At 38.9% G+C, this 14,549-nt stretch overlaps 1 protein-coding gene across 1 annotated transcript in view; it reads right to left on the bottom strand.

Annotated features, from left to right (window-relative positions):
* Positions 1 to 14,549, bottom strand: part of LOC138711186 (Golgi matrix protein 130 kD) — a 45,639-nt gene that overhangs the window by 18,595 nt on the left and 12,495 nt on the right. Inside the window, exons 4-8 of the mRNA XM_069842548.1 lie at positions 10,748 to 10,943; positions 8,526 to 8,833; positions 4,657 to 4,851; positions 1,243 to 1,470; positions 283 to 501 (exon numbers count right to left, since the gene is read on the bottom strand). Coding sequence (XP_069698649.1) covers positions 283 to 501; positions 1,243 to 1,470; positions 4,657 to 4,851; positions 8,526 to 8,833; positions 10,748 to 10,943 — 1,146 coding nt within the window. The remainder of the gene's footprint in view (positions 1 to 282; positions 502 to 1,242; positions 1,471 to 4,656; positions 4,852 to 8,525; positions 8,834 to 10,747; positions 10,944 to 14,549) is intronic.

The raw sequence follows: 14,549 nt of genomic DNA, 5'->3' as shown, positions 1-14,549 counted from the left end.
GAGCGAGCCATGACACACTTTGAACTGAACACCCAGTAGTAAGGTGATGATTAGAAGAATCTCTAAATGCATAACTAAGAAGAGCCTGGCTCTAAAAAGTACTGACAACAGAAACTGTGACTAGCCTCCTAATGGGGTACTGTACTCATATAGCACACAAGTACAAGATGGAAGCTTCAAATTTGATAACAATAACAATAATAAATGGTACAAAGATATCTAAAGGGAAGTTCTGTAAGTGCCTCGCCTTTTGGATCATCCCGTCTGCAGAACTGAACTTACCATCTTGACAAAGCCTTCCTGCAGTTCCTCCAGTTGTTGCTTCAACCGCTGATTCTGTCCAACAGCTCGCGCTGCAGCTACTTTGTCACTCTCCATTGCTGCAAGCAGTTTATCTTTGTCTGGCTGTTCGCCTTCGAGTTGTTCTAGCATTGATTCCAACTCCTCTATTCTCAAATGTCGATCTTCCAGCTCTCTCTGTATGTTCTGGTTTTCTTGAACCTGTAGTAGAATAAAAACTATTATATTTCATGTGATCATCCCCGGATAAATTAACTCACAAATATTTAATATGAATAAAATCTATCCAATAGTTTAGGAGAAATCACTGTACACAGATAGAGAGGCAGTAAGACAACATATGGCAGCCCAAAACCACATTTTCTGTAGAGGAATGCTGAAAGCGTGTACCTGTGCGGAATTCTTGAAAACAATTTTTTGTAGTACCATAACACTTCGAGAAAGATGAAAAATTGAAGAATTAATAATATAGGCTGAACATAAATTCTTCCCTGTTTATAAATATTATTACTGAAAAACTATGCTAGATACAGTGAAGCGGTTTTCAGTAAATGATACCTCAACTTACGAAGTTTTCATGTATACACTTCAACATGCACCCCATTTGTTGCCCAGAGAATGTCTAATCAATACCCGATTTCATGACATGTTTCTCGCCAACATCTCGCTTTTTCGACTCCCAAAATCGAACATTGTATCTGTTGATTTTTCTGAAGGTGTGAGAAATTTTGCGTTGACAGCAGCAAATCACACAAGCTTCATTGCCAAGTGTTCAAGTCAAACAATACAGAACATAATTAGAACTAACCAGAAAATTAAAGCTCTTTCCAGAAAACTTCTTCAATATTTTTACTCATATTTTGACTAGAAACTACACTATTAAGAGCTTGTGTGCAAACGTGTACTCACACCGTATAGGGCAATATAAGAAGCTCTGTTTACCTGAGACTCCAGTTGTTCTGTAAGAGTTTGCTTCTCGCCTTCCACAAGCTTCAGTTTCTCTTCAAGTTCAGACAGTCTGGGTGAGTCTTGCTGCAATGGTTTGGGTGGTGTGTCCCTCCTTTTTTGGTTTTGCTGTTGCTGAAGTTGCTTTTCTAGATCTGATACATGTCTCACCAAACTCTGCTCCCTTGCTGCCAATTGTTCATTTTCAGAGTTCAAAGCTTCAATCTGTAGAAAGAAATATATACATATATATATGTTACCATTAAAACGCGAAATTCGTCAAAACTAGTTTCAACTAATAAAAACTGCTTTAAAAAAATATAGATAGACAGAAAACTTGCTTTGCATATATGCTTTTTGTTCATGCTGCTGTTTGCTTAAACTAGTTTTTACTAGTTGAAATTGGTTTTGCTGGATTTAAGATTTCTAAGGTAAAAAAAAAAAAAAAACGCCCGCCCGCCCGCGCACACAAACCCCCCCGCGCGCGCACACACATACACACACCCCGCGCGCGCACACACACACACACCCCCGCGCGCGCGCACACACACACACACACACACCCCGCGCGCGCACACACACACACCCCGCGCGCGCACACACACACACCCCCGGGCGCGCACACACACACACACCCCCGCGCGCGCACACACACACACCCCGCGCGCGCACACACACACACCCCCGCGCGCGCGCACACACACACACACACACCCCGCGCGCGCACACACACACACCCCGCGCGCGCACACACACACCCCGCGCGCGCACACACACACACCCCGCGCGCGCACACACACACCCCCGCGCGCACACACACACACACACACCCCGCGCGCGCACACACACACACCCCGCGCGCGCACACACACACACACCCCCGCGCGCGCACACACACACACACACCCCCGCGCGCGCACACACACACACCCCCGCGCGCACACACACACACACCCCCCCGCGCGCGCACACACACACCTCCCCGCGCGCGCACACACACACACACCCGCGCGCGCACACACACACACAGGATGGAAGTGAAATAACCTTGTAGACTGAAAGGGATGATAGGGTACACTTAAATGAATAGAAAACCTAGGCTATGTTTTGTGATTAAATGTACGGTTAATTAGAAAATTAAGTTTGAAATTTCAGCAGTCTGGTAACATCGCCGCTAACACACTCTTCTCGTGATACAGATGTGAGAGGCCAACGAACTCGGTGTGTATCGGTAGGTGAGCTGCTCTCTGTCACGACATTGTAACTTGTTTGCATCCTGCAGTGGCTTCAAATTAAAGGTCTTTAAATTAAATTTTAATGAAAACCATTTACGCTATTGAAATACACCAGAGGGATAAATTATTCTTTATTAGATTTCCTATTAATATGGACGAAAATCACGATCCTACTCGCAATAGTTACCGAATAAGAGGTTGTTCAACATGTGGGGAAAAACATTTTTTTTTAACTATGAACTTTTCACCAGTATATTAATAGTTTTTTGTTACATCAGCAAGGCTATTTCATTTCCACCCTGTATATATATATATATATTAGTTCTCATTGTTGATTAGCTTCATTATTAAGCACATCAGGAACACATAGGGAGACAAATTTAAGTGATGATACATTCTTTAGATGTTTAAATCAATACATGTGAAAATGCTGATGAAGATAGCAAAAGAGAAAAACAAGAATTTGACGTCTGTCTGTTATGCATTATCTTCTACTGACGATATAAACACCCTTAAAATGTCAACTTTGCATACTTTCATTCTATAATCAAATATGGATTAATATTTGGGCTAACTCATCTGAAGTTAAACATATTGTAAATTTTATTAGTAACAACAATGTAATTTATTCGTCACAACAATAATTCCTTTCTACAATTCGCCTTAAACGCTCTCGTCAACAATTGGATTTTTACTCAACACAATATTCGTTATAAAACTCCACCGACGACAATGACAATTTACTTGGACTAGTACGAACAACAATGAACTGTTAATCTTAACTAATATTTACAAAGCACTATTTACAAATCAGAACTATCAGTTCTCAGTTCACAGTTCTTCTATCTCAGTCACTCGAGTTCACAGTATCTCGAACCACAGACCTTCAGAGACAGTTCACTGTACTCGAACTCGGGTCCCTCCAACTGCGGTCCACTGCACTCGAACTCAGGTCCCTCCAACTGCGGTCCACTGCACTCGAACTCAGGCCTTCGGATGCTGACGCAGATGCGGACGCACACTCGAGTCGAACTCTGGCTTGCTTGCTCTGGCTTACTCACTGACTGAATAACTGAAAAACTGCTCGAGTTCGCTGGCGCTTCTTCTTTTATAGCAAAATCATAGTTGCGAGAAATTTCTACAGGTGTGTAGAGAATTATCTGGATATCTCCACTTCGACGCACTTCTGGAAGGGTCTGGAAGGTCCATTCCCACTTACTCTGCATGCAGCAGTTGCGCGTGCACTCTCCCCTCGTCGCGTGGACCTTTCCCTTCTCCGCCGCGCGCCGTCCCTCATGCTTCATGAAGCCCGCGCGATATGCTCTCTCTCGCGGGACGCTGGTCGTGAGTTCGAATCTCACGTCGCTGTCACAATATTTTTGTTTTACAAAAGAAGGCCCTAGGAATAATGACAGATAAGCATAAAAGGACGCCATGTATGATATAAAGGACGTAAGATTTCATCGTGTGCATCTTTTCAGCAGGAAAAGAAATGAAATTAGGAATGGTCAGAGTCCGTCTGCGCTTATCTTCTTAACTTATATTAATTATTAGAAAACTTGTCACATTATTTATTCAGTTTAACGTTTTCTGCTTAAATAAGCCGTCTTCAGAAGAAATTATTCCTAAAAATTAAGCCGAAAACGTTAAACTGAATAAATAATATGATGCCCTGACCATTCCTAATTTCATTATATTAGCTTATCGGCCCTCACCATGTCTTTCAAATTTAGGAAAAGAAATGATAATAAATTTCTACAACTGCTGATGAACAAGCAACTAGGTAACAGAAGTATAAACATGAAGTGCAGAAAAATTTCAATCCTATTTGAATTGGAGAACTGTATGCTGCAATGACATGGCATTCTCAAGGACAATTTTATTTTAGTAGGTTATTTTACGACGCTTTATCAACAGCTTAGGTTATTTAGCGTCTGAATGAGATGAAGGTGATAATGCCGGTGAAATGAGTCCGGGGTCCAGCACCGAAAGTTACCCAGCATTTGCTCATATTGGGTTGAGGGAAAACCCCGGAAAAAACCTCAACCAGGTAACTTGCCCCAACCGGGAATCGAACCCGGGCCACCTGGTTTCGCGGCCAGACGTGCTAGCCGTTACTCCACAGGCGTGGACTCTCAAGGACAATGTTCATGGTTGTGGCTGCAAGATACAATACCTTGGAGGCTAAACTCTGTAGCTGACCATTCAGCTGCTGTACATATTGCTGATATTGCTGACTGGCCTGATCACGCTCTGCTCCAACAGACTTCACCGTCTGCTGCAGTTCTGTCACCTGCTTCTCCAGAGACAGATTCTGCTGATGTAACGTCTCCAACTGCCCATCTACTTCAGATGTATCTGTCGTCATCAGCTGCAAGTCAAAAGATAACTTAGAGTTACAATCATAATTATACATTGTGTACACTCACTCACACAGTTATGAAGGTAAAGGTGTCCTCTTCAAACATCATGAAGGCACACCAGGGACATCAAGGAAGAGCTCTATAGTTTCATGAACGAAATGGCGTCATCAGCAACAAGTTTCAAACCTGTTTTTTCACCTCCTGAAAAACTCTGTACTCAATTTGACAAGATCCTGAGTAGATCCAAAGGCTGTTCAGGAAGTTTTAGCAACGAAAAAAATTCTATATATTTTGATGTACCGAAGTACATATGATATTTCCATGCAGATATTCTGCGTCATCATATGATGAAAGAGTGATGGAACAGAGAAAAATTCTCTCCGGCGCCGGGATTTGAACCCGGGTTTTCAGCTCTACGTGCTGATGCTTTATCCACTAAGCCACGCCGGTTCAAATCCCGGCGCCGGAGAGAATTTTTCTCCGTTCCATCACTCTTTCATCATATGATGACGCAGAATATCTGCATGGAAATATCATATGTACTTCGGTACATCAAAATATATATGATATGCGTAATAAATCACTTTGTGATTTAAGACGGCGCCTATACCGTCGGATCATTCGAGTGCACCTCAACACATGTATGGACTTTGGTCCTGCGTTCATAGACATCTATGACGTAGTGCAGAGGGCGGCCACTAGAGGGAACCCAAGAGATGGAGCTTAATCTGAGATGATTCTAACCGGCATCGGGGTTGTATCCGGCGTGGTTAGTGGATAAAGCATCAGCACGTAGAGCTGAAAACCCGGGTTCAAATCCCGGCGCCGGAGAGAATTTTTCTCTGTTCCATCACTCTTTCATCATATGATGACGCAGAATATCTGCATGGAAATATCATATGTACTTCGGTACATCAAAATATATATGATATGCGTAATAAATCACTTTGTGATTTAAGACGGCGCCTATACCGTCGGATCCCGGCCAACCAGTCACTCATTCGAGTGCACCTCAACACATGTATGGACTTCGGTCCTGCGTTCATAGACATCTATGACGTAGTGCAGAGGGCGGCCACTAGAGGGAACCCAAGAGATGGAGCTTAATCTGAGACGATTCTAACCGGCGTTGGGGTTGTATCCGGCATGGCTTAGTGGATAAAGCATCAGCACGTAGAGCTAAAAACCCAGGTTCAAATCCCGGTGCCGGAGAGAATTTTTCTCCGTTCCATCACTCTTTCATCAGAAAAAAATTCTGCCACCATCCAGTATCTTCTAGCCTGCAACCAGTTGCTCTGTAAGTATCGCAGATCTTTTTGGCACCTGTGAGGAAAGAGGAAGTTAGCAAGCGAGCCGTTATGGTGGTGGTCCTGTGCAGGGTTGGGTCAAGCAAAGGGACTGGGGTAGACAAGGGAGGAGCATTGACACCAAGGAAAGTATACTCAGTTGCTTAGAAGAAATCGACCTGCAGTCGAGATGCCACCAATACTTTTTACACTAAAATATAGCAGACTAAATGTGTACAATTTTATGAGAAAATAAGCAGAGTAGTGAAAAATAAGATACAGACAGTAACAGAGGCAAACGAGGTGTCTAACAAAGGTGAAGAGGATTTCGTTTGAACAAAAATAACATGGCACTGAAGAAACATCAATGAGTGCACCAGTGAAGAAACATCAATGGAAAAGACCGCTACTAATGTTGATGACTTTGACAAATCCGTGATATGACAAACGATTCACAAAGTCTATCATTTGCAAAAAAAAAATTTCATACAATTTCGAAGTTATCACCATTCTATGCGAAATCACCCATCATTGATTGGGGAGCACTATTTTTAGGAATATTTTAAGAGTGTTAGGCCCAATTGTACAAAACTCCCTGACTAAAGATCAACTTTGATCGAAGATCGAAAAATGAACCGAGTTCAGACACTTCTTCTATTGTATAAAACTTTTCTGCGTTCAAATTACCTTGGTTCAAATGCAATCTAAGTTCACGTGAAAAGGATTTGGCAACATTGTATAAACAGGTGAAATACGTGATGCGCGGACAGGTTTGTTCAGTGTTGCCAATCTAGCGACAATTTCTTTTAACTTTTATATTGCTTAAATAAGGATTTAGTGACCTTTTTAGCATCCCATAGTGACAAAATTTAATCTTTCTTTGTTGATAATAAGAAATCTAGCGACTTTACAACTACTTTTTGGCGACTTTCCGTACATTCTGTTGGAGACACTGGTTTTTTGTGCAATGTAAATAATGGCGGACAATAAGAAGAAGGTTGACTGTTCTCCAAGTTGTTATCATGTTATGGTGTTTGATACTGTTAAACATAATAAAGCTTTATAAAACGACAATTTTCGTTTAGTAATACAGTTAATTGAAAATTTATGAATGTACCTATCATATCCATTAATAATTAATGGTTGTTATAAACATAATATAATTATAGGTTATGTTATTTGTTACTGCTGAACACATTAGAGCCTTATAAAATATAAGATTGTGTATTAAGGCAAGAAATTGAAAGAAATATATATAAATGTACCTATCATATCTATTAATATTATTAATAATAGATATTTTATTTGCACAATCTGTCACTCGTATATTTCAAACAGAAAAGAAATAACTGAACTTGGATCATCTAACTTAATCGGAGAAATTTCTTCAGTCAAAGTTGACTTTAGTTTGAGACAAATTAATCTCAGATTAGACTTTATACAACACAAAATTCCAAGTTCAGCTGAAACAAGGATCAATTTAACCTCTGATCTAAGATTAAATGATTTATACAATCGGGCCTTAGAGTTCAAGTGTAAGAAGACAAAGAAAAATAGAGAGGCAAAGAATATATTATCTCTATTAGTCATAAAGTTTAGAGAGAAAAGCTGATCCATCATCTATGGGAGGATAACTACATATATAGAAGTCAGAATGATAAGAGGATAGGATAGAAATCATAACAACAAATTACAATGAAAGCAGTAGTGAGTGTAGTGGCAAAAATTTTTAACACTAACAAACGCACAGTGTGTAACATTTTATTAGATTTGGTGTTCGTAATTTATTGGCATTATAGGTCCACTTACACCAGTTCTGAGTGTAGTTCTACTGTCACGGCAATTGGTAGGAGGGTATCTGTTGGGGGCTGCAGGTGATGGGACAAAACATACAAGTTGGATAGTGACTAGCTTCTTTGCTTAACATTTAAAATTTCAGGAACCAAATAGCAAATATGTTTGGAACATCATCATCATCATCATCTTTGAGGATTTCAAATAATTCTTCTCTCTTAACTTTGTCAAATGCCTTTTTGAAATCGATAAATGCCAAATGTGTCTTTTTATTAAACTCTCTTTTGTTTTCTATTATCATTTTTACAGTGAAGTACTCATCAGCACATGATCTTCCAATGCTGAAAACACAGATTGTGCTTCTATTAATTTGCTTTCATAAGATGTGTATAATTTTTGTTCTAAAAATTTTGCATAAATTTTACATCTAGAGATGAATTTCTGAGAAATCTGGATGTTTCAACTTATCCTATAATTTGCCAATCAACAATGTGTAAGGGATGTTGAAACAGACCTCAGTCACCTCACCTACCGCAAGTTGAAACTGTCTACTACGATGATCAAACTATCACTAGTCAGTTCCGTATCAAAGTTAAACTTACCTGCTGAACTCGAACCTGTGTTAAGGACAGTTGGGATGATTTTTCCTCTAATTCTAGTTGCAACTTCACGAAGTCATTTGTCTTCGCATCCAACTTTTGACGCAATTCTGAAACTTCTTCTTCTGCTTCTCCAAGGTGTTTCTTTGTCTTCATCAGTTCAACTTTCTGTTTCTCTAACTCAGCAGAAAGTTCGTGTGTCAACTTTTCTAACTTCTGAGTTGTTTCTTGCGTTGACGAAACTGTTTTCTCCAGGTCCATTACTTTGTGTCTCGAAGCTTTGAGGCGACCTTGTAGTTCTTCAGCTTCTCCTATTCAGGCATAAAATCATTGCAATACAATTCATAAATCTCTCTAGCATAAATCTTCATAGAAATTTACTTCTAACGTGAAATGCTTATGTGTATAACATTACAGATATCTTGTCACAATTTCTATTACTAAGGTAATTTAATTAATTATAGCAGACGTTGGATAACTGAAATTATAGACATCTTTAAAACGAAATAGCTTGAATCTAGCCAACCGTGATAAAACATAAAGGGGAAATAAATTAATGTGACATCATAATCAATAATTCGTTATTTTTCGTACACAAATTGAGGTGATTAATAAAAGCTGGGAGGATAAAGACAGAAAAAGTTAATTTAACATAATCTAATTAAATAGCCAGAACAAGGTTGTAACCAACAAATGTTTTTTTTTTTGGTAAATAAAAATTAATGGTTTAAGAAGGACTTATTTTATTAACACTGTTTTTTGGAATGTACACACTAGGGTAGAGGAAATGCAGTAAACTTCGCTAGTGAAAAAACAGGCATGCCAACATGTACAGGGCTTCACAAACAACATTTTTCCATACTTAACTAAACACACGAAAAAATTATCGTTACAACCTTGTTCTGAACAACCATTAAGTTTTAAAGTACTTAACGGTGGTATTAATTTCCAAATGAAACGTCTCCTATGCAATCAGGAAGTATAAATGGATATATTATATTATATAAAAATGTGTGGAGTTCTAGGTTCTTAGGACATCTCATTATCTCCTATCAAAATATTGGGACGCAAAAAAGAGAATAACTTTTTTGTTAAAAAACGCACCAACGCGCACACACACACACACACACACACACACACACACACACACACACACACACACACACACACACATAATATTATTTATGTAATTCGTAAATTTGTAAGTAGGAAGGTGTACGGATTCATAATTTGGAATGGTATTTAACTACGATTTTATTCTCCTTGTATATCTTATCACACAGATATTTATTGATTACACAATTGATAAATATGCAATTTTAAAAGTGTAATGATCTAGAAATATGGGCAGGACATGTAGCACGTATGGGCGAATCCGGAAATGCATATAGAGTGTTAGTTGGGAGGCCGGAGAGAAAAAGACCTTTGGGGAGGCCGAGACGTAGGTGGGAAGATAATATTAAAATAGATCTGAGGGAGGTGGGATATGATGATAGAGACTGGATTAATCTTGCTCAGGATAGGGACCAATGGCGGGCTTATGTGAGGGCGGCATGAACCTCCAGGTTTCTTAAAAGCCAGGAAGTAAGTAAATGATCTAGAAATGTCAAAACACGTAATATTACAATCTATGTAATGGGATATGATGAAATATATACTGTAAGAAAAAAACACAAACAAACAAACATACACACAAAAATTTCCAAGATTGTCAAGAAACGGATGAGGAAAATGGACTGCACCGCCAAAGAAAAGATAAGTGAGCTGTAATAAAAGTGTGGTTTCATGAACCAGAAGTAAATGAAATATGTAAGAAACTCATTGACTGTATGCCCAAACGACTGAATATGGTAATTAATGCCAAGGGTGGGCACATTTAATACTGAAACACTGTTCATTAAAAAGTAATAACGTAATTTTGTAAAATAAATTTAAAAAATTATATTTTTATTAACATTAATTTGCACAAGACTGTAGAAGAAAACAACTCCTTAAAGCTGTAGCATCAAGCTCCAAAAACAGATTAAAAAATGATTTTGGAATACTGAAGCAAGACTGCTGTTTGTCCAACTTTTTTATTGCTCGTAACAGATATCATACATAGGTATATACGATTTAATAAAGAGAAACTGCTACTCAGTTAACTACCGTGGATGAGAAGGAAAAGTTCAATGATATGAAAATACACCAGCTGTATCAATAATCAATATGGTGTGAATACATACCAGCTTTCTGCTTGGCAAGATTCTGGCTCTTCGTTAGAGCTGCCTGCAGTTCCGTCTTCTCCCCAACCAGTATCCCCACTGTCTGCACGTGTAGCTGCAGTTGCTCCTGCACCAAGCCGACCTCTCTCGTTACTCTTGCCTCTGACTCAGTTCGCATCTGGTCCAGGTCTAACTGCAGCTCAGACACTCTTGATTGCTGTATACACATTAAGCAAAGAGTTGTAAATTTACACGAACTATTTAAAAAATGGGAGTATAAGGGTACAGTACATCAGTTATTCATAGATTTCAAAAAGGCTTATGACTCGGTTAAGAGGGAAGTATTATATGATATTCTTATTGAATTTGGTATTCCCAAGAAACTAGTTCGATTAATTAAAATGTGTCTCAGTGAAACATACAGCAGAGTCCGTATAGGTCAGTTTCTATCTGATGCTTTTCCAATTCACTGCGGGCTAAAGCAGGGAGATGCACTATCACCTTTACTTTTTAACTTCGCTCTAGAATATGCCATTAGGAAAGTTCAGGATAACAGGCAGGGTTTGGAATTGAACAGGTTACATCAGCTTCTTGTCTATGCGGATGACGTGAATATGTTAGGAGAAAATACACAAACAATTAGGGAAAACACGGAAATTTTACTTGAAGCAAATAGAGTGATCGGTTTGGAAGTAAATCCCGAAAAGACAAAGTATATGATTATGTCTCGTGACCAGAATATTGTACGAAATGGAAATATAAAAATTGGAGATTTATCCTTCGAAGAGGTGGAAAAATTCAAATATCTTGGAGCAACAGTAACAAATATAAATGACACTCGGGAGGAAATTAAACGCAGAATAAATATGGGAAATGCTTGTTATTATTCGGTTGAGAAGCTCTGATCATCCAGTCTGCTGTCCAAAAATCTGAAAGTTAGAATTTATAAAACAGTTATATTACCGGTTCTTCTGTATGGTTGTGAAACTTGGACTCTCACTCTGAGAGAGGAACATAGGTTCAGGGTGTTTGAGAATAAGGTGCTAAGGAAAATATTTGGGTCTAAGCGGGATGAAGTTACAGGAGAATGGAGAAAGTTACACAACACAGAACTGCACGCATTGTATTCTTCACCTGACATAATTAGGAACATTAAATCCAGACGTTTGAGATGGGCAGGGCATGTAGGACGTATGGGCGAATCCAGAAATGCATATAGAGTGTTAGTTGGGAGATCGGAGGGAAAAATACCTTTAGGGAGGCCGAGACGTAGATGGAAGGATAATATTAAAATGGATTTGAGGGAGGTGGGGTATGATGATAGAGACTGGATTAATCTTGCACAGGATAGGGACCACTGGCGGGCTTATGTGAGGGCGGCAATGAACCTTCGGGTTCCTTAAAAGCCATTTGTAAGTAAAAAAGAAAGAGAATTTAATATCCAATACAATAGCCAACACCTTCCTAGGACTTATGAATCCAAATATCTTGGAGTTATTTTCGATAGTAAGTTAACATGGAGCAACCATTTGAAATACATTTCTGAAAAAGCTCGTAAAAGATTCTCCCTTCTAAAAAGACCAGCAGGAAAGAAATGGGGATGCTCTAGGAATACTTTGAACACTACATACAAAATGTTTATACAGCCAGTGCTGACATACTGCGGAGAAATTTTAATTACTTCACCTTTCATAAACGATGTAGAATATGTTCAAAACCAAGCTCTCAGACTCATTACTGGTGGAATCAAAACAACGCCAATAGATTCTATGAGATTCCTCACTAATATTAACAGCATCAAAATGACAATAGAAGAAAAAGCACTGATTCAATATGAAAAACTTATCAGATTACCAGGTAACAATTGGCATTCATACAGTCCTCTTTGTAGATTGAAAACTCAAAAAAGTTTCATATCCATTGTTCAAGAATTAAAACAGAAAATCAATATCCCGAATTTAAAAGAAAACCTACAAATTAAACCAAACCCTTTAACTCTATTAAATATAGAATATAATCTAAATTTAACAGAAGAAATACTGAAATCAGAAGTAAACACTGAAATGCTGAAACAATTGTCTTTAGAGACAATTAATATTAGGTACCCTCCACAAAACTGGCTTCATTTATACACAGACAGATCCTTGATCTCCAGAGAACAAGGTGCCGTTGCAGGTGTTACGTGCTGTCTCTTCTCATTTTATAGATCACTTGGATATGGAACAACAAGTTTTGATGGTGAAATCATTGTAATAAATGAATGTCTCAGGAATCTTCTATGCCACATCAATAAATTTAGGAATGCAGTTACATTGTCAGACTCCAAAGCAGCTATTCTATCAATCGTCTCTAAACACACACCTTCATCTCAAACAGCAGAAATAACTAAAATGCTCTCTCAATTATTATCACTCAATAAAAGAATTGTATTCCAATGGATACCATCCCATTGTGGAATCCTGGGAAACAAGAATGCGGATGCTTTAGCAAAGAAGGGCAGCACTGCTACTTACAGACCTGTTACTAAATCTACGTATTACTCTGTGAAGAGATTTATTAAATCTACATACTTAGACTTCAACAAACAAAATTTGATAACTCAATCCCAAGGGAAAAAATGGAACTCTCTGCATCAAGATCCACAGTTAATTCCCGATTTACCACGAAAATCGTCTGTAGCTGCATTTAGATTGGCAACAGGCCATGATTGTTTGGCCAAACACCTGCATAGAATTGGAATATATCAGTCCCCTAACTGCCCATTGTGCAACTCAAACCAAGAAATGGATTCGGAACACCTCAAAATCTGTGCTTCATTGGCTAGTCATGATAATATCTTTGAAAAATATTGGAGTGCAAGAGGTCAAATGACTTTATTGTCAAACGCCTGGCATTAGAAAAGAACAACATTTTCCATATAAAGTGTTTAATATCTTCTGCCATTACAGCAGAGATTGATTTTCTCCACTGACAAACAAATTCAAACACTTCAAATGAAGTGAAGTAAGTGTGACATTGGGATTAGTCTGACACCTCATTAAAATGTTGTTGTTGTTTTCTAATGCCAGGCGTTTGACAATAAAGTCATTTGACCTCGTGCACTCCAATATTGTTAAATGGCAAGTTGTAGCCGATTTAAGTGAACACCATATTTTAACGTTTTGGTGGCTACTTCATTCACACACAACCCCCAGAATGTCTGGAGGACCACACCTGCTGTTGGTCGACGGGTCCATTGGACCTAGCTGGGAGATCTTGTTGATCACCAGCTTTCCCTCCTTAAACCACTGGAGGACGATTTTAGTGCCATAGCAGGTCAGCACTAGGAACAGAAAAGTAGAAAGAGGAGGAAGGAAAGGGAAATGAACCCCTAGGCCTCAAATGCTCTAATGCCGTCAGGGTCGAAGAAAGTAAGAGTTCAGTCAGAGGACTGGATAGGAAAGGGTAAAGAGGGAATTAGGTATTGAATAGAGGAAAATTATACCAAATTCAGTCATTAAGTCATCAAGCTGACCAGTGCTAATTGATGAGTAGCCCCTCCCTTTAGTTCAGCTTGTAAAATTATGCTTACTAACAGCTGCACCACGGGAAGGTAGGGATGGGACATTGGATATATGTCCAGGTTGGTTCCTTAAAGCCTTCAATGGGAAGCAAATGTAGTTGCCACAGACTAAAATAGAGTATTGTACTCGTATTTAGTGGTGAAATAATTCGTGTCCACAATATTGATCACTTCTGTGGTGTAGGGGTCAGCATGCTGGTCTCTTATGCAGAGTGCCTGGGTTCGATTTCCTGGTTGAGGTTTTTCAGGGTTTTCCCTCAA

The sequence above is a fragment of the Periplaneta americana genome, chromosome 12, assembly GCF_040183065.1.
Source record: "Periplaneta americana isolate PAMFEO1 chromosome 12, P.americana_PAMFEO1_priV1, whole genome shotgun sequence".
Classification (NCBI taxonomy): Eukaryota; Metazoa; Arthropoda; class Insecta; order Blattodea; family Blattidae; genus Periplaneta; species Periplaneta americana.
Note: the sequence above shows the minus strand (reverse complement) of the source record. Positions and strands in the feature narration are given on the sequence as shown.